The sequence below is a fragment of the Poecilia latipinna genome, unplaced genomic scaffold, assembly GCF_001443285.1.
Source record: "Poecilia latipinna isolate Pla-1442-1.1 unplaced genomic scaffold, P_latipinna-1.0 Scaffold602, whole genome shotgun sequence".
NCBI classification, from domain to species: Eukaryota; Metazoa; Chordata; class Actinopteri; order Cyprinodontiformes; family Poeciliidae; genus Poecilia; species Poecilia latipinna.
The window spans coordinates 86,619-106,512 of NW_015113218.1; the positions used below are offsets into that span (position 1 = coordinate 86,619).

The 19,894-nt window shown below is 40.3% G+C and overlaps 1 protein-coding gene across 1 annotated transcript in view; it reads right to left on the reverse strand.

Annotated features, from left to right (window-relative positions):
* LOC106953774 (RNA polymerase II elongation factor ELL2-like) overlaps nt 1-19,894 on the reverse strand; it is a 29,814-nt gene continuing 9,920 nt past the window's right edge. The window contains exons 4-13 of the mRNA XM_015042793.1: nt 13,939-14,066; nt 11,885-12,048; nt 8,543-8,781; nt 6,309-6,433; nt 5,852-5,954; nt 4,133-4,607; nt 3,228-3,279; nt 2,082-2,253; nt 1,919-1,963; nt 1-1,371 (exon numbers count right to left, since the gene is read on the reverse strand). Coding sequence (XP_014898279.1) covers nt 1,261-1,371; nt 1,919-1,963; nt 2,082-2,253; nt 3,228-3,279; nt 4,133-4,607; nt 5,852-5,954; nt 6,309-6,433; nt 8,543-8,781; nt 11,885-12,048; nt 13,939-14,066 — 1,614 coding nt within the window. The 3' untranslated portion in view covers nt 1-1,260. The remainder of the gene's footprint in view (nt 1,372-1,918; nt 1,964-2,081; nt 2,254-3,227; nt 3,280-4,132; nt 4,608-5,851; nt 5,955-6,308; nt 6,434-8,542; nt 8,782-11,884; nt 12,049-13,938; nt 14,067-19,894) is intronic.

Sequence of the window (19,894 nt, forward strand, 5' to 3'; positions counted from 1 at the left end):
CATTTTGTCATTTTAATCTTGACAAAAAGATAAATCCAGTTTGGCTATAAGTCTGGCTTTACAAATGTCAAACCTTTTCCCATTTTGTGTCACTGCAATCACAATCCTCTATGTATTTCATTGGGATTTAAACAGAAAACGCAATGCAACGTAGCGTAACATAACATATTTTATAGAATCTTTACGGAAATAAAATCTGACAAAGGTGGCTTGGAAACGTGGTCTGCCCTCCATAAATAAACTCCAGTGCAAACAAACATCTCTAAAAGTCACTTTTCTAGAAAGCAAAATCTACTCTAGCTGTTGAGTGAAGGCCTCAAAGGTTTGTCAGAGAAAAGAAGTTGTGACCAAACAGCATCATTAAGAACATTATAGGGGGAGTTTAAAGCAGGACGAAGTGGAATAGTAATAAAAAAAATCATGCTGAGCAATATAAAATAGCCTTAATAGGTAGAAAGAAAGCCTTTGTTGAAATTTCTGGTCTGACTTTGCAACAAAGGTCTGGTCCAAAAGAGACTAAATACAAAACAAAAAGAACCAACACTGAGCATTAGTCTGCACAACCTTAAGACATGACAGTGGCAGGATTATGCTGCGGGAATGCTTTTCTTCAGCTTAAGAGTTTTCACTGTATTTGTTTAAAAAAATACACTGTGTGTCCTTTTTCGTCCCATTTCGCCATTATGCATGGCTTTGTGGCAGATCATGCCAATAAAATACGTCAAAGTTCGCCGTTGTAACAAAGTGAAAAAGTCAGGCACACCGTGACTCACCGTTATGACTAAAATAAAATTTAAAAAAAACTTTTTAAAAGCTGTGAGCAATGAATGAAGTTGATTCATTTATGTTCACATGTGGGCTGCTTCTCCCATGTACTCCAGACAAGGTTATTTCTCAAAGCATGACTTCCACTGCAATTAGACGAGTTTAGGAGAATGAAAAGCACAAAAAAAAAACCAGAAGTTGTATAAGGAAATATAAAAGGAATGATTTCACAAGTGTCAAAAAAGAAAGCAAAGTAAATAAGTTAAGGTCAAAAACTACATTGAAAAAAATTCCAACCAAATACCTTCCAGTGATTTTTCGCTCAGTTATATTATGAGAACTTGGGAGAATCGTCTGAGGCTTTAGTAAAAGTGTGTGGAAAAAGCTGAAGTCTCCTTTCATAGCTGTTTATGTCACTGGTATAAATGCTTTGACACTCAGGTTGAGTATGCAAAGTTGACGGTTTAAAAGAAACAAAAAAGAAGCAAACAAATGCTATGAAGAGGGCTTGGAGAGATCGTAGTCGATGATGAGCTGTTTGATGTACGACAGTTTTTCATGAAGATACTCGCAGCGCTTCTTTTCCTCCCTGTAGTCTGGAAACTTCTGTGGAGAATGGAGACGGCGAGTCAGGACATTTTGTACAAATCTACACAGAAAACACACACTTATATTTAAAGTACATCAATCGGTCCCCTCCATGTTTTTGCAATTCCACAGTTGCAAAATCTACATATTGCTGCACCTTTTCACTCTAATGTATAATTGTGAGTCTATTGCAAATGTTCAACAAAATGGGTCAAAAACAATGATTTTAAATGAGTGTTAACTCCCACCTGCAGATGGCAGTATTTCCTACTTCTACTGCCTCAGCTTGACTTCATGTGAAATTATGGTCTATGATTGATTTGGTGAGTAACCCAAAGCCACATTTACAGTCATACATAAGCGCAAATATTGCAAATAATTTGTCTTGGTCTGCCATCTTACTGATGCTTATGGGTGAAATGTGACAAAATCTGATAAAAGTTGCACATTTTCAAAGCTTATTAAGATGTAACATTTAGAAATTTGCTAGAAAAAGATTTTACAAAAGTAGAGCAACAAGAAATTTACAAGTCCAACATAATCCTAAACACTTAAGCGCCGTTACCTTCCGAAACTTGCTGTACTTTTCCAGTATTTGGTCTCCCAAAGTCAAAAAAAAAAAAAAAAAAAAAGAATTGCCAATTTATTGCAGTTGATTAAGATTGTACAAAACATCACATCTCTCTTCATACTGCAGGCCTCGTTTCTGATAAGCTGTAGATATGTACCTTATATTCCTGTGTGCCAGGAGACAGAGTCTTGATCTTGGAGCCCAGCTGAACAAACATGTGAGTTATGGCAGCGATCCGGGAGTGAAGGTCTTTGTACTCGTCGTACTCTGTGCAGAAATCCTCCTGATATCGCTGCCGTTGCTCCAAACTTGAGATGGGGCTGTACGCCCTGCAGCGACAACACAAAACCCAACACACACTCTGTGAGGTGAAAATGGCAGCATGGATGTGGAAGTTTTAAGGAATAAAGGAGCTTCAAAAGTTACTTTGTTTATATTTTAATCTTAGGCCTAGTCCACAAGTAGCCAGGTAATTTGGAAAACTGATACATTTCTTTGCATTTTGGCCTAAAATCCACACAAAATATCTGTTTTATACAACTAAAAACAATTATTTATAAAAACTTTCACCAAATTGGAGATCTCAGAAAACTCTGTAATTGTGTTTGCGTGAACATGGAAAAACAGAGAGTGAGGATCTCACGCATTACAGTTTGCAACAAATAATGCGCCATTATGCTGGGACACAATTCCCAATCAACATCGTCTTGAGTTTTATTAACTTTTTATTCTAATAATTTATCTAAAAGTATCTTCTTATATCTCTACACAAATGAACTTTCTGGCAACATGTTTAATTCCTAACAGGAAGTTGTGGTTGTTTTGAAGCAATCTGATTGGCTGACAGGTAATAGCTGTGCACTACACTGCCCCCTATGTGTTTGGCATGTTTACAACAAGCTTCAGAGAGGTGTTTCTGTGTGAGTTCATGTGAATGAAAACTTTCCTGAAATTGATCGCGGGTGTGTGATATTACTTTTGTTAACAATATGACGCAGATTTTTCTTTTATAAAGACCCGGCTATGTGTGTACAAAGTCTTAGATGTCAAGAACTGTTTCTGTTTTCTAAAGTTGTTCCTCAGATCTGCGTTTCTTTTCCTGCAGTTCATTAGTCTTGCTGCCACAAGATGGCAGCAAGACAGTCATGAAAAATTCCACGATAAGCTTATGACTCATCACAAAGAAAAAAAAAAACTTCCATTAATAAAATCTGTTTTTTGTCCAGTTAACGTCAGTGGAAAACAACGTTTACCAGCAGAGACGGCACACAGATCAGTTACTTTACATCCTGTTTACACTCACAGCACGTAATCCGGCTTCTCCTCGGAGGCCGCAGCACTTGTGATGTCAGGATCTGCAGCAAACACACGAGATTAAGAAAATTCAATCAACTGCAGATGAGTCAGGGCAATCATCGACACGAAGCTCGGCTGTCGACCGAACACTAAGCTCTGCGTTTTGGTTTCCCTGAGAACCGCGGAGCGTGAGGGTGATTGTGCCACACGTCTCGGTCGGTCCAGATGGGCTAAAAGCTCCTGGGTGTTGGGGGACCCCGCGCTCCACTGGAGCTGTTTCTGAGTCACTGAGCCACAGAAGACAGCGAAGACTCATGAGGGGCTGGCTCACGGGAGCAAATACTGCCACGCTCAAAAGATAATACAGCAAAAACGCACCAATGCTGCCAGATAACCTCAGAGCAGCCTAAAGTCCTCCCTCTGGTCATCTGTTGTCAGGGTCTGTGGTTAAACTCGTATGTTAGGTGCAGTAACAACAGCTCTGACCAGGGCCGGATTTAAAAGATTAAGGGTGCCTGGGCTGGAGTCAGTTTTGGTGCCCTATCCCAGAATGATAAAAAGATAAATAAAACTAATGTAAATCACTGAACATTAATGGGGACTTCTCCTGTCACAATAACACATTTTGCTAGACGATAAATTGTCCCAGAAATTATCACGATAAACAATGATATTGTTTTGAGACCATTTTTAAGTAATGTAATGGTAAAGGCATAATGATATAAGAACACATTCAAAAATCTCAATAAGCTTTAAATTCTAAAGAACAATTAACTCTGCAAGTGGACTCAGCCAAAATTAAAAGAATACTGCATGGAAACAAAGATGGCCAAAAATACAAATAAGGTAAATGGGCTTAAGGAAAACATATGGAGAAAAAAAAACAAGCAGAAGAAGAGAAAGAGGCCTTACTGTCAAGTTTCTCTGTGTTCTGCTTGAGATCAGGACTCGACTGCAACCATTCGGCTCCTTTGTCACTTTTTAACCTTTCCCGCTCTTTTTCTTTGTGCTTTTTGGATTTCTTCTTTCTGTGCTGGCTGTTGTGGAGTTGCTGCTGAGTGCAATCAGAGTCACCCTGTGACGTTTTCAGCTTGTTAATGTTAGCGTCCTGCTCTCTTTTCTCAGAAATATGTCCGTCAGCCGGGCCGTGCTCGAAAGGAAATCCACTTTGGGCCACAGTTAGGCTGCTGGGGTCACCAGGGATGCCTCCAATCCGCTGAGGTTCAGCAACGGAGAGGAGACTGGGGTCGAAGGTCACAGTTGCATTATCATGTGCTCCTTTAGTGTTTGTGAGTCCTTTTGCCGCAGACTGGTGTAACCTTTGGTCTGTAAGTTTTTGCCTCTTCGCAGCCAGTCTTTCCTGTGAGTCCAGGGGAACAGGACGTTTCTAGGGGAAGAAAAGGGGGGCAAATGGAAAAACAGAACAGAGATAATAATTGCATCTAAAACATTCTCAGAAAAATACTTCAATCCTACATACAAAATGTCGCTACAACATTTCCAATGCTCTGAATTACATTACCAAACAAAAAAAGAAACGTGTGTTTAACAAGTCACGTTTGTTTAGCAATAGAGTATTAAAGGGAACCCGTGTACTGCAGCATTTCAGTGAAAACCATCATTGAAACTTTTAAACTTGATGCGTCACAGAAACACGAATGGTGCGTTTCCTGTTAACTCTTATTCTGTTGATGTTAATGCTGTGTAGTAATAAGATCTTTTTCCCCAACTGCGACTTGTTTTAGTTTAATGATGACTTACATGATGAGTACTTGGAAAACAATTACAAACAAAGAGTCGGAATACCGACGGGAAAAGTCGGAGGTCTTCGAGCCAACCCAAGTTCAGCATCCAATATGGCTGCTGCTCATGTAAAATGACATTAAGATTTCAGGTAGGACTGTGCAACAAATCAAATGTACCGTTTTATTTAGTCTACAAATTAAATATTTAGTTTGAAAACTAAGTATTTAGCTCCAGATTAAATATTTAGCTGCAAACTAAATATTTAGTTAGCAAGCTACATTGGCAGGATAAACTAAACTTAGGTCTGAGCTAAATACTTGGCAAACTAAATATTTATTTTGCCAAACATTTAGCTTGCTAACTAAATATTTAGTTAGCTAGTTAGCTAAGATAAATTTAGGACTGGTCTAAATACTTTGCAAGTTAATTAATTAGTTTGTTGTCTCATATTTAATTTGCTAACTACACTTAGCTTGCCAACTAAGTATTTAGCACAGCTAAATTGCAAATTTAATATTTAATTTCTGACAATTTTTAATTGTACCAATAACATTTTGTATTTTAAACAACCACCTACATTTTAATTATAACATATTTATGCATAACTTTCTGAGGAAATGTGATGAAAATAGGACTTTGGAAAACGAAGCCCCACATTTTTGTGTCACAACAAACTAAATAACCCAAATCTTTGCTGTTATTTTTGCCTGTGTAGCTCAACACCACGTAGATCCGATCTCCAAATCGGAGGACAAATACAACGCAGCAGAACTCCAAGGGGCCACTATAACAGCTGACTGATTTTTAAATCAACATTTTTAAATTAAACTCCCACTGCCGAATCCTGCCAACATAAAGATTACTGACAAGAAAACGTCCATTTACCACAGCTGGGTTTTTCGCTGTGCTTGGGTCCTCGGGGGTCGCAGGTATTGACAAGTGTGCTTGAACGTTGCGTGATTTATTGCTGATGTGGGGCTGAAGTTTCCTGTTAAACACACAGAGAGAACAGGATATATAAAGCCATAAAAACATGCCGTCTGTGGAATTCAGAAAATGTTGAACCGAACGCACGAATTTATCACTCTCCACAAAGAAATGATTGAGACTGACAGGAGGAGGGGGGGCTAGCACCTGTCTGAAGCTCAAAGCACGGGAAAAAGTCTCCATGTCTGAGCACGGCGCTGTAAATACAGCCGGTCCCTGGCAGCAACAACAGTCAACGCTAAGATAGCATCAGCTTAGTAAGAAATATATATGCTCTCACCGCAGAATAATTAATTTTAGTGACTCCATACGCTTTGCTTTTTGTTTTGTTGTTGGTGCCGGGCCTCTAACTCACCTGGACAGCAGCCTGCTGACCAGCTGCTTCTCCTCCTCGCTGTAGCTCGGCCAGTCCCTCTGCACGTGCCTGTAGAAGTCGTCCTTCAGCAGGTAGCTGCTGTCTTTGGGATTCACTCTGGCCACCTGAAACACGGGGGAAACTCTGGCCGTTAGCAGAGTAACGTGGAAGATGATCTGACGTCTTGCATCCGGGTTGGAGAATACAGGAGAGCGCTCAACAACGGCAAGCACACGGACGACACGAGGAAATGTTGGTGTGGAAAAATAAACAAAACCTGTGCCAAGTTATGCAAGATAAGAACAATTTATGAGGAAAATTCTTTAGCCTCGCAAGTCTTTTATTCAGAAAAATACATAAACAGGCTACACTAGGGTATGTGAAATCAAAATTTGGTTTGGGATTGACAAATGTTTACTTATTGACTATTTATAAAAAGCTAGATACACTACGAAGGCTGCAGTTGTGCTGATTAATTTAGTTATCGATTATTCTGACAATTAAACGGATTAAAAAAATTCAACAGATTTTTAATTTAATCACATAAGGCTTTTTTATATTAGAAGGACATCAAAAGATTCAAATAATGTTTTAAATCCTTTTTTTTTTTAAAAAGAAAATAAACATTTTATTGCACTAATATAGCGTTTCTTCAGTGAATTTGATTCAGGTGAAGACAAAACTTTACTACTTGAGGAGTTTTGGCTAAAACGTATCGACAGTCAACGATTTTTTAAATCTTAAATTCAAAATGTATATATAATCTGTGCAGTTTTTGTTTAAAAACTTAATAGCCCTGAAAATTTTTTTTTTTTTTTTTTTTTCAGCAAATAGTCTGCTTTGGGTCTGTGTACTCCAATTAATGATTAATCGATTACTGAATTAGTGGACAATTATTTTGATAATTGATTCATCACGATTAATCATTTCAGTCCTATCATTAAAAATCATGAATTTTTGACCATCTTTTCTCATTAAAATGATCCACAGTCGCATCTAGTTACTATAACCAGATGAAAACGGCCATGTTGAGAAGCTAAGCTGTCCCCCTGCTACAGTTTCTTTAGCTTCGTATTTGACTGCCTTTCTCTGAGGACATCCATCTTTGTGATGCCTGCTGACACGGCGGCCCGCCCAACAGCAAACAGGATCTCTGAAGAGGCAATTATAGCACTGACCTAATTAGAAACAACAACCTACACAACTCCCCTAAGCACATGCATTGACAGGCTGAGGGACGACAGAAGACGGACACCAATGTGATCAGTAAAAAACAAAAACAACAACAAAAATCACAAATAACACTCATGAATCAAAAACAGCCGGAAGAATCCAGACTGGTCTGCTAGACTTGATGCTCGTTTATAGTTTTTAGCCGTTATACACAATTTAGTCCCCATAAAAGTTTTTGGTTTGGTGTTTTGAATGGAAAGCGTGGACTAGGTCACTAATGGCTTGAAATGAATGCTGCTAAGAGGTGGCGCAGGGAAAAGTGCACAAAACTCAAGAGCGACTATAATAATATTTAAAAACACAATGGAAGGAGCAGGTAAAACCGGAGAGTAATTTTACTTTTACAACTCAGCCTTCTGGATTACATGCAGGCTGGAGGGCTGCAACTAATAAATCAGCTGTTTAGACACATAGATTATTCCCCCAGAAACACACAAAATGCCACAAACATGAAGCAGCTCATGCAGTAGATCTTATAGAAAATACAGGATCCTTGATATAAATCCTCCTGCAGTGTTTTGTGTTTTAAAGTCCTCCTATAAATAACATTGGAGCCCAAATAAATGACTAGAGGTGAAAGTAGATCTCGTATGGAATGCCTTAGATTAAAGCATGTGTGTGTGTGTGTGTGTGTGTGTGTGTGTGTGTGTGTGTGTGTGTGTTGAATGGTCCAATCAAAGTTCACATGAAAATTGGTGAGAAAACGTGAAAGGTGACTGTGTGAAAAAATTAGTTAGTAGATGACGGAATCTGACTTTATTTGCAGATTTATTTGCTGTTAAGCGTATTAACTCAAAATACAAATGTACATGCACAACTATGCGCCACTTTGTGATGGTCTAGCACAAGAAAAACACGAGAACAGTGAAATAAATTGATATTTTTAGTTTACAATGTGACAAAACGTGAGTTCAAACTGCAAGGGGTGTCGATGCGTTGTAAAGCTGTTGACTTCAAACTGTGTGAACCGTTAGCAGTGTGTGAGAGCTTGTGGTTTTCACCTCGTCCAGCACGGCTCCCAGCTCGGCCTTGTCTTTTGCTGTGGCTCGCTCTCTCTCCAGCCACAGGAGAAGCTCTGGTTTCCTGTAGGGTTTGAGGGCCAGCAGGTGGATGATGCGTTCCCTCAGGGGCTTCTGGGTCGGCATGCCGTAGCTCCTCCGGTTGGAGGGCGGCTGCTTGAAGAAGCTGCTTTCAGGAGCAGGCAGAGGAGCGGATCTCTTTTGGTATTTGACACTTTTACCTGGGAATGAGCCGAAATTGCAGGAAGAAATGTGGTCAATTTGAGATTTCTCCTCATTGGATTCTTGGAGAAGTGTTGCTTTCATTGTTAGAAGATAATTAAATGAGTACAGCAAACACTTCCTTTATTTTAGGAAGGTGAAAACATGACTCTCTACAGTGTTAACCTCTGTAGTGCCAAAGACGAATGTCGTCCGGGCAAAGGGCGATAACTTTGCATCACGATAGATGCAAAAAAAAAGCTAGCTAGCTGTTAGCAGCTAATTACCGGTAGCCTGTATTGCCTTGACTGAGGCGCAAGGAAAACATCTGTGTGCTGCTCATGTTTTTGCCTGTCAGAATCCTATCTATATGAAAATATGAAAGATTAAACAGTCCCGCCACACCCAAATGTAAGACCTGCATTTAAGTCAACTTACTCTTTAAAATAATTTTAAGACATTTTAAGTGCTAAAATTTAGATCCAAGAATTAAGACTTAAGGATGTGTGTAGACTCTGTATATAATTGATTTTTGCGTACTTTCTTTTTTTTTTTTCCAGGCAGACCGGGCACGTTTGAGCCGTGAAAGCCGTCTTCTCTCTATGCTAATCCTGCTGCAGGTTAATCTGAGCTTTAAAGGTCGGAGCGGGGAGAGAGGTTCAGGAAAAGCGAGGTTTCTGTTCAACCACTGAAGTGTGTCTGCCTCAGGTTATATTACCACTTTATCATCCTGAACCTTTCTGCTTTATGCGTCATCTGCTGGTGTGGGTTTCATGTAAATAGGAGTGGCTAACGATGAGGTGAAGGTTTATTGGATAAAAACATTGCCACATTCAACAGATGTTTAGATTAAACCATGTAAGCCTTTTGTATTAGAAATACAAAGTATGTATATTTTTGTAGTTTTGGTTTAATCGCTGCTCTGACTGTGTTGTTTCAGTAGATTGCTTTTATTTGAGTGTGTATGTTCCAGTTAATCAATGACTAAATTAGTTGACAGTTATTTCTGTAATGGAGTCATCACGATTAATCGCTTCAGCCCTACTGAAAACCTAACCCCGCTTTGAGATTCTCCTCGACTTTCTGCCTGACCTGTTGCCCAGTAAACCTCCAAAGCCTTCAAAAACAGCTGCATTTCCTCTCAGGCGCAAACTTCTGATCACTCACTGGTATTTAAAAATCTTTACCTGCCAATTCCAATTTTCGGTGACACCGATTTTTTATTTTATTTTTTTGATCTGGAAAGTCGCTAAACATAGCGATAAAGCACCCGAATTATTGGTACACTTCTACTTTGTATACAAAACAACCAAAGGTAATCGGTTGCACTGCGTTGCATTTAGGGGTATTGGAGTAAAGAGGGCTACATTTTTCTTCTTTTTCTTCCTATCCTCAAAGCAATTTTCCTTCCACCTCTGCTTTGTGTTGTTCAGTCAGATAAATTTGAGGTGTGACCAAATGTGCAGACATTGAAGAGTTACTGAAATATTGCAAATTAACTCTGTGACTAAATGTGAGTCAGATGTTGGTTTGTTGTGTTTTATGCGTTTCTGCAGGTGGAAAATGCTTTGAGAGTCAGAGCAATGTTCAGAAAGTAACTTAAATTGGCCATCCACTACAAACTTGCTTTCCTATCTCGAGCTGAAGAGCTCACGTTACACAATTTACGGAGTCTGATATTGGTCCACACCAGCTGGAGCTCCGGCCTGGACGTCGGGGTCCAGAAGTGGGCCGAAGAAAATGATTGCATAACTACGGCAAGGGCTGGAGCAGAGGCAAACAATGAAGCACAGAGTGTAGCTGTTCAGTTTATTTTCCCTGAAGATTAAAGAGGTGCAAGGTAACCTTGGCTTCCACGACTGAAGAAAGAAAAAAGAAAAGTGCAGAAAAATTGGATTCTGGTCATGTGGCGTGGAAAACACTTCACTTGCCTTTTATTTAGAGAGAAATTATGATGGAAAGTTCACATTTTGGATGTTTTATAGTTCCGTTTGGTTCTCAACTAATTCAAAAAATATTCAAAGCTCTTAAAAAAAACTAACAATAAAAAACACCCAGCAGTTTTTTGACAATCAGTTAATGTTTTCAGTGTGTGGAAAATGAGCCGTTTCTAAAACCTCTCGATTGTTGAATCACACCGCACCGTCACCTAGCAACCCAAGTCAAGCTCCAGCACATTCGGCCAGCTTGTTTTACTGCTGTATGCACTATACAATGGCTGCTGGAAAAGTCAAGTGTTTTCTTGTTGTCTTACCATCCAGAAACCTTGTTGGATGTGAAGGAGGCTCTACTTCTGCTTTTCAAAGAAGTACGGTTGTATAGTTGCAGTCATTTTTACGTTCAAGTGTAAACGTTGAGTTGCCAACAGCAGCTGATTTGGATTTAAAGTGACAGAGGCTCTAAACCAGCTTGTTCTGAAACGAGTTCAACAAAGGCAGAGCCAAGCAGAGTAAAATCTCATTATCTATTAAATTATTTTCTGTGCAACAAAAAATGTAGTTAATGTTTTGCATAGCCAATAGACTTATCCTAACCTGTTCAAAGAAGCATAATAGGTCACCCTTAACGTCCATAAGTCCCTTTCAGGCAATCATGATACTGCATTATTTCCATTTTAACGGTTTAACAAATAATTTGCAGCAAAAATATATTGAAAATCAGCAAACAGACAGCAGAGACGGAGTATTTGTTTGATTTTTTTTAACTATATACGTTTGAGTCACAAACATTAACATAATATCCTGCTCTCAATGAAGACAACTGGTTCTGAACCACTAGATTGTCAGACACTAAGGCTGAAAAGCCGAATCCAACAAAATTATTGCAGACGCGACTTTTATAAGCAACGGGCCAGCCTGCACATCTGGTTCCATTACTCATCGCAAGAGGAAAAACGCCTGTTTTTCAGTTTCGAGCAATGATCTAAGCAGTTCAATCTACAGAAATATTCCAACAGATTTTTTTTCATTATTTTTACTGGCGCTACTTAGTTTGCTATTTTTGATTTTATAACGGACCATTGTACACAAAGCCAATGTGTTCGAGGTTTCTGCCCACTCCACAGAGAGATGCTTTCATGTACAACATTTTCCCGTCACACGCGACTCTTCGGTCTAATCTTACTGGGCTGCGTGGCTCCGGGTTTGATCTCGATGGCCGAGCGGCTCCAGCTGTCCTTCTCCATCTGAGACATTCTCTCGCGGGTCATCTGGTAGGAGTCGTCGGTGGCGCACACGGTGATCTTGTCCTGGATGCTGCCTTGGCCCTCCAGCTGCTCGCGGCCGTCGCTATGGAGCGGGAAGGAAAAAAAAAAAAGAGCAGGATTTCTCCTCATGTTCGTGTAGCCTGATACGAGAGATTTTCCCAGACAGTATGGCTGTACGTTATGTCAGAGACTGGATTTAGTCCGGTTCATGGCAGTGCAGAGCCGACGGAAAACTGCAGGGATTACTTTGGCTCCAACTTGCACAACAGAGATCGACTTAGAGGTAAAGAGTTTGTTCAGCCCTTAGGTGAGAGTGTGTCCATGCATGATTGTCTGTGTCCTGTGTGTGTGTTTATGTTGACTTTAACTAACTCAACTCCAAGATACTGAAGCGCTGTGGTTGGAACTGTTCCCACAAGGCATGGACCATGTAACAAGGTTTCACAAAGTCACAGTTACAAAACCACCATGCCTCCTGTCATACTGACTCCCAAAGTATAAAATCCTTTCAATTGCTAAACCAGAGAAAGTACCGGAGTACCGGAGCAATTAAAAGAAAAGAAAAAAAAAAAGCATTGGATATGGAGGAGTATATTTTTGCCAATATGCTGCAGGTTGATTTCACATTTTGAAAAGAAAGACACTTTGTTATTCTCTGATGTCAAAACATTGTACATTTTCAAGGACAAAATAAAAAACGTTCGTGGCTAAAGGCATAAGTTTACGACATTAAACAAAGATGTTTTCTGACATCATAAAGTCAGACATTTGCAGGAAAAAAATGTAGAGGTTCACTGAGATTATCAAGTCAGACATTTGTGACAAAAAAAGTCCTTCAACATGCAGGTGGTAAATTTAGGGGAAATGCATCCAGATATTTTGAGGTGCAGTCTAGTTCTCTGTCTGTGACAACAGCTAAATCTCCCAGGTGACTTTTAACTGATAAATTTAAGAGTTTTTTTTTCTTACAAAGTCTGACTTTGCAATGTCAGAGAACATCCAGGTTTTAACATCAGGAATGTATGTGCTTGTTATGGGAAACTGTAATTCTTTTTCTTGCAGATGTACGATTTTTCGCCAGAGAATATCCCGGCCTCTCACTGAAAACATCTGAATGTGATCTTTAAATTTTTCCACCAAAACTTTTTTGGGAGGAAAGGACAGCTTTCATTAACATGACTCTCAGAGCTACTTTAAAATGAGCATAACAGGAAAAATGACAATAAAACAAACAATTAAAATATTGTTTCTTTGAAGCAGTAGGAAAAACTTGTTGCTTTTTAACTAAAAGCAAAAAGAGCAGGTTATGGTTTTTTTGTTTCAGTTTTTTTCCTGTAATTTCACAAGAGGTTACCATTCAAGCTGCCTAGTCTCCACAAAAACAAAAACAAAACAAAACAAAAAAACTGTCTCAGGTTTGAGTAATGAAAGGATCTATCCAGAACAAATATAGAGAATTTGGCATCCCTTGTGATGGGGCAGGTGGGGAGTAGATTATGCTGATCTGCATTTTACAAAAATGAAAATCAGAGCTGCATCAATCAAATAGTTGGATATCAGAAGCGGCCATCTTTGATTTGATTAGCTCTGATCTGTGATTTGGCTGGTAATGTGCTGAAAAATCCCATTTTATTTCTGCTCATTAAAGGAATCAAAACTATGAACACACACTAGATTTAGTGCATAAACACATGAACTAACTGTTAAAAAACTCCCAACTTCTCAGGAGTTTATTAAAAGTTGGATTATGCGAGGAGAAAATATTTTGATGCATGGATTTCCTCCATTTTCTGTTGGATGCAAAATTACAACATCTACTAAAATATATATATATATTTTATACTTTTTGTTTGTGGAAAAACAAACCAATCTCAAAATCTGAATCAAAATCCTGGAACTTCTTAGATTAAACCAGAAACCAACATCGAGCTGGTTTCTGGTGAAAACAGCCCGGAGCCAATTCCCTCCGTACCTGGAGATGTACTGATGGATGCAGTCAAAGCTGGCTTGAGGCTGGTCTTTGCTGTCACTGGACAGGTAGAAGGAGAAGATGCGCAGAGCAGAAGGTGTCTCTGGTGTTGGAGTTGGGATCTTGAAGTACTGTGAGGAAAACAGTAAGGTGGGGGAGAAAAAAGTTAAAGATTGCTCTAAAAGTGCACGCATCGGATCCAGCCAATACCTTGAACTCGTCAACTCGATCAAGAATTAATGCGTCTTTTATTGCCTTTCAAAACTGTTGACATATTGCACAAGAAAAAGCAATTATCTCCACAGACTCTGGAGCCAAATGCAACATAGCCAAGAAACACAGGGCTGAACAAGTCAAGGTTTTTGTAATCAACATAAATCTCTTCCTATTTTCGCTTTTGGATGGCTTGAGGCAAAAATACTCTCTTGGTATAGTCCAAGAAGAGAAAAGTTAATGTAAAAACAACAACAACAAAAAACAGAGGCTTATTCTGGTCTTCTCTGTTCTTGTGTTTAATAAATCAAAAAGCAGTGAAGCGCTGAACAGGTCAAAGGGATACAGAGGCTTACTCTGTCTCAGTTGGGCAAACAGTATTCATAAGATGTTGATTCAAAGTTCAAATATTAGGAATCTTTCTCAGGCGTCAAAGGTACTACAGATGAGATTTCAGGCACACCCTGGAGAGGCACTAGAACATCACAGGGTCAGCAGAAAGACCAACATGAAAACCGAAGCATCTGGGAAGAAAAGCCGTGTTTTTGGTCGGCATGAGATTTTTTTACAGTACGATAACCTCGAGCAAAAAGTATTATCAATATTTACACAAATATTTCAAATAAATGGTCCATCATGCATGCTCTGCTGAAGCATCATTCAGATTTCCTGCCAAACTCGGAGGCCGGAGCAACCACTGCAAGACCAGAACGTGCACCACGCACGTTCTGCAGCAACTGACCAGACAAACGTTTATGACGAGAGCTGAAAGGAGGCCTGACTCAGCAGTATTAGGCATTTGCAAAAATAAATAAAATATAAGGAAAATTTCAGAAAAGCTACACAAAAGAATCTCATAACATCCAGGAGACAAACTGAAACTTATTGATTCGTTTCCTGGATGTCCAGAGAAACATTTGATAGCAAAAAGAGTAAAAACATAAAAAAACCCTCTTGGCTCTGATATTGATTAGTTTACAGTGAAGGGCTACAATGAACAGGAATCACTGCAGCAAGTTTAATCAAATAGAGGAAATGTATATGTACAATTTTTATCCTGCTGCAGACGAGACAAAATTCATAGTAAATTCAAATCTGCGGCCGATTCTTTTTTTCTCTTTTTGTTTTCTCATCATGTCATAAATGGCGACATTTGAAAATAAAAATGATTCTCTGCGTGAACTTGTTGATGCTGGACATTTGAAAACAGAGCCTGCTGCCTCTGCGCTTCGTTTTAAAGCATGCAAATATCCATTCCTCTGAATGTAAATGCAGCGCATAAGCTCTGGAGTTGTGCCAACAAACAATGCCGTCTTGAAAAGGATGACTCGAATAATAATGCAAAGCCATAAAGGACACAAAAAAAACAACGCTTTAGCTCCACACATGCAGAATTTGCCTATAAGGATCACCTTTGACATTTTGTCACTAGTTTGCAGCGAAGCAACAGGGACGTTGCCTCCTATTTTCTTATCAGCTCGCTGCACATGTCTTTACAAGCAGGCTGTCACCACAGGAATCCATCCAAACTGAGCTCCAGGGCTACAGGCAGCTCAGGTTGATCTCAGTTTCTTAAAAAAGAAAAAAATAAACGTGTCCGTGTGACTGTGTAGTAGCTTGGCCTTCGGACAGCCTCGGAGTGACGTGTGCATTTAAAGTCTAAAAGGTTAACAGCTCAGTTCGGCATCGTTTATCTGCAGAAGACAGACTGAGTCCCACAAAGTATAAAACTTCGTAGGGTCAGGTGTGTCTCATGTTAGAGCGGACCGGTCAGACTTCAGATGCAGGGAGAGCTCATCACGTTTGGCTGTGGCCAATGTACGTCGTGCAGCTCGGTAAACAGCAAAAACCAAAAGCCATTTGTATACGAAAGCCCGTATAAGACGTTTACTTTCAAAATGGCTCCGTGTGATTATAAAGGTTTTACACCAACATTGTTTACGTGGCACCATGCAGCCCCTTTTCTAGAACCTACTTTGCTCAGATTTCAAGTGTGTGAATGTCAGAAGTATAAATGCATATTAATATGTGTATTGATCCCGATATTGAAAAAAATAAATCTAGTTCGGGTATCAACATGCCTGACCCTTAAGGGCAGATCTATTGAGTCAATGCTTTATGCTCTGATCAACACCATGTTTTATCATTTATTTTAAAAACTACTTTCACAATTTTGCAGTTTTGAACTGCTTTGTCCTGGTGTGCCACACCAAAACAAGTTAAAGTCATAATGTGACAAAAGATAACAGAATGTAATTCGATTTGAAAGGGACAATAACTCAAAAATTGAGCTTTCCAAGCAGGTTGGTCGACTTCACTTAATTCTGCTGGTTAGCAGCGTAAGGTGTTGTCCATTGCGTTGCCTGTGGACAGAAACCTGCTGCTAGGTAAATAACCTGAATGTTATAAGAAGTTCCTGCAGCAACATTCAATAATTCATGTTTTGTGTTCACTGCATTATTGTGCGTGGCGTCCCAGGATCCCTGCAGCTCTGAGTGTCCTGCCGTGAACCGCACAAAGAAGCACTGGCTGGCATTTATCTTCTGGCGACTGCTCATACGGCCTCCGCTGCCATATTTCTTCACTCCTGCTGTGGGAACTACAACAAGCACTCTGAATTCCCAGCAACCGGGGCCCACACCGAGAAGACACATACACACATACAGCAGTCCCTATAACCCAAAGAGGAGGTCTGAAAAAGAAGAACCTGGCGGTTTCTGCACTTAACTCACCATGAACGATGAAACATTTATGGAATTCCTTTCAAGTTAAAAATATTCAGAGAATCTGCGGGTTACTTCTAATCTTTAAATGAGCAACGCACTGAGAAAATGAAATGGTGAAATCCATAGCTGGGGTCTATTTAAGGAACTTAATGAAGGACCGGGAAGCCAAAGGGAACGTTTCCAAAGCAAGAGAAGGGAGAATCTGACAAGCGTTCCAACATGTTTTAAATGCTAAACCAAACTTCTGCTAGTGAGCCTTTTTCTTTTTGGAAGTAGAAAGTTTTGTCCATAATGTAATGTGCATCTGCTCTGCTATTCATTCATCAATGTGGTTTTCACACTTTTAAACTGATACAGTGTGATGTTTAACCTAAAAACACAGGTGGACCAAACGTCTCAAGCCTGACATGAAGAACATGGACACATGTCTGAGAAACAGAAACCTTATAAAAACCAAACTCTGCCGTTTTCCATAAAACTGCAAAAAAAAAGAAAAAAGAAAAAAAAAAAGAATCAAACCCTTTGATCGTCTAACCTTTAATTATATCATCTGATTTGTCGGTTTGGTTAATTTAATTCTAGGCTGTAAATTCAGATCATTTGAAATTTTTGATGCAACATCTGGAGTTTTCCTGGCTGCAGGACAAATCGGCTTCAAGACTTTGACAAAGTGCAACATTATTGCAAAGTGGAACCAGTTGTAAGTGAACGAGAGGCAGATTAAACATCAGGCAATCTGCTGCGATACAATACCAGCACAAATCATACATATTTTTATTACTTATTTTGTAATCTGGAATGTTAAAAAAGTCTTGATCAAGTGAAATTACCAAAACAAGAGAACAATAATCAACAACAAATTTACCAATGGGCTTGTATGCGGGATGAAAGCGCAGCTGGATAGAAATGCTGGAACAGACTAAATGCTGGAACAGACTAAATGATGAAACAGACTAAATGATGGAACAGACTAAATGATGGAACAGACTAAATACTGGGGCATCGTTATTACAACTATCATGATTACTATCGTTATTTATGATTATTGTTATTATTTTTACTATTATTGGTACACAACAGTATTATTGTTAGAAATACGAAACATATTTGTGCATCTGCACACCTACATTCATGTTATGCTGAAAACCTTCACCACAAAAACATAAAATAAAAATCTATGCATCCGATAACATATTTTATAATTCATGTGGATTCCATTCATGTTTTATCAAGATCAAAAGCTTAGTTCAAACTTTGTTTAAAAGAAAAGTAAGACAATCATTTTACACGTTTTTGTTGGGCTCTTTCTAAAAGAAAGATCTCATACTATGAGAATCTTCTGTTAGCCTGATGGCGACACAATCTCAGATGACCTGCAGTTCTCTCTTAACCGTCAGAAACGTCTCCACATGCAGAAGATGCAGAAGGTGGAAGGGCTTCATCAAAGCATAAACCTGTGAGAAACTGCCGCCGGTGCATGGGGGATCATGTTTCCTGTGAGCTTTTTGGTTGAATGCGAGGCTCTGGGTGTAGATCTCCTGCAGGCCATTGTTTCCACATCCTCTGCAGCCCTGAGTAATGGCCCTCTGAAAACAGCCCGTCTTTTGTCCCCGCCTCCCTGGCTCTGGAGTGGGAAGCCGCGGGAACCGCTCCCCCCGTCCCCTTCGTGGCGGACGGGGGAGGTCAGGGAAGACGTGCAAAACCTGCCGCCACCATCCTCTGTCTGCCGTCAATGGAGGAGGCATCCTGGGGGGACAGGTCACTCCAGGCCGGCCAGAGCTAACGCAAAATCTGCAAGTGAGAGTGTTAATCCAGCGCGAGCCAAAGCAGGGCTCAGCTCCAGCTTCCCTCAGCAGGACATAATCAGCCTTACTGCCACTCGTAAGAAAGACAAGGGAGGCGGAGAGGCCGAGTCGGACGATGAGCAAACATCCTCACCCCCGCCTCAGAAACACACACCCACACACACACATCCTCGCCACACTTCAGTAAACGCCACTTCTCATCATCTCACTGCAAACAAAAGGGGCGAATTGTTCCCAGGACCACAAGTTGACACATGCCACTAAAGACAAGTGCCCTCCACCCCACCCTACCACCAGCACCACCAACACGGCTACAATGGAGGACAGAGACGTCAAACACAATGTGCGTCTGTGTTTCTAGATGCAGGGAGGAGAGATGGAGATCAGCGCAGCAGAGGGAAATGGGCTCACGTTTAAAGGCGAGCCACGTGTTTTACGAGCCTCTCGGTCGGCCCCTTGAAGCTCAGAGCTGCAGAGAGAGTCTTCTCTCCCTCGCCGAGTTTCGTATGGCGACATTGGGGTGATTAATGTGACTGCCATGAGTGGGAGACAGTGCATGTAATCAAGTCCCAGCCTGTAATCACCTTCCATTCCTTTTTCATTTGCAATTTCACAGAGCTGCAGTCGGTAGCTGCACAACTGGCAGAGAAAGGGGCAGACAGGCAGGTAAGTAAGGTTGGTGTTGGGGAGGGGGTGCCACAAGAATCCCCCTGAGGGTGTCAGCCCCCCACTGCAAGGAACCCATACGTCTGGGGCAGGTGCCGCGGGGTCGATCTGTCAACTTCAACAAACTCTAAAAAAAAAACGAGCGCCCGACGACGTTTGAGTGGGACGCCACATGTGTCGGGATACAGAGAGGTTTGGGGTCTCATTAAGTTATACAGTGAGCTTTTTACACGAGGCAATTATACAGGACTCATTCCTCAGCAAGCCCAGATATGCTCACACAGCTTAATCAGACACAGGAGGACATATTTCAAGCGTGCCGAGGGGAAGTTCGTCTCAGGTTTGTCTCAAAAAGCCAACAGGTAATCCAGTCAGTGCAAAGAGATTTTCATTCCTGGTGTTTGAGAAGCGGCACCAGAACCTAGCCCCCCCACCCCCGTCATAATCCCAAAACAACTTGGCACTTGTTGGCCGGTGCTAATTATGTAAATCTTTGGGAGTGGTTTCACCGGCCGAAATACGCAGCACATAAATCATGATAAAGAGATT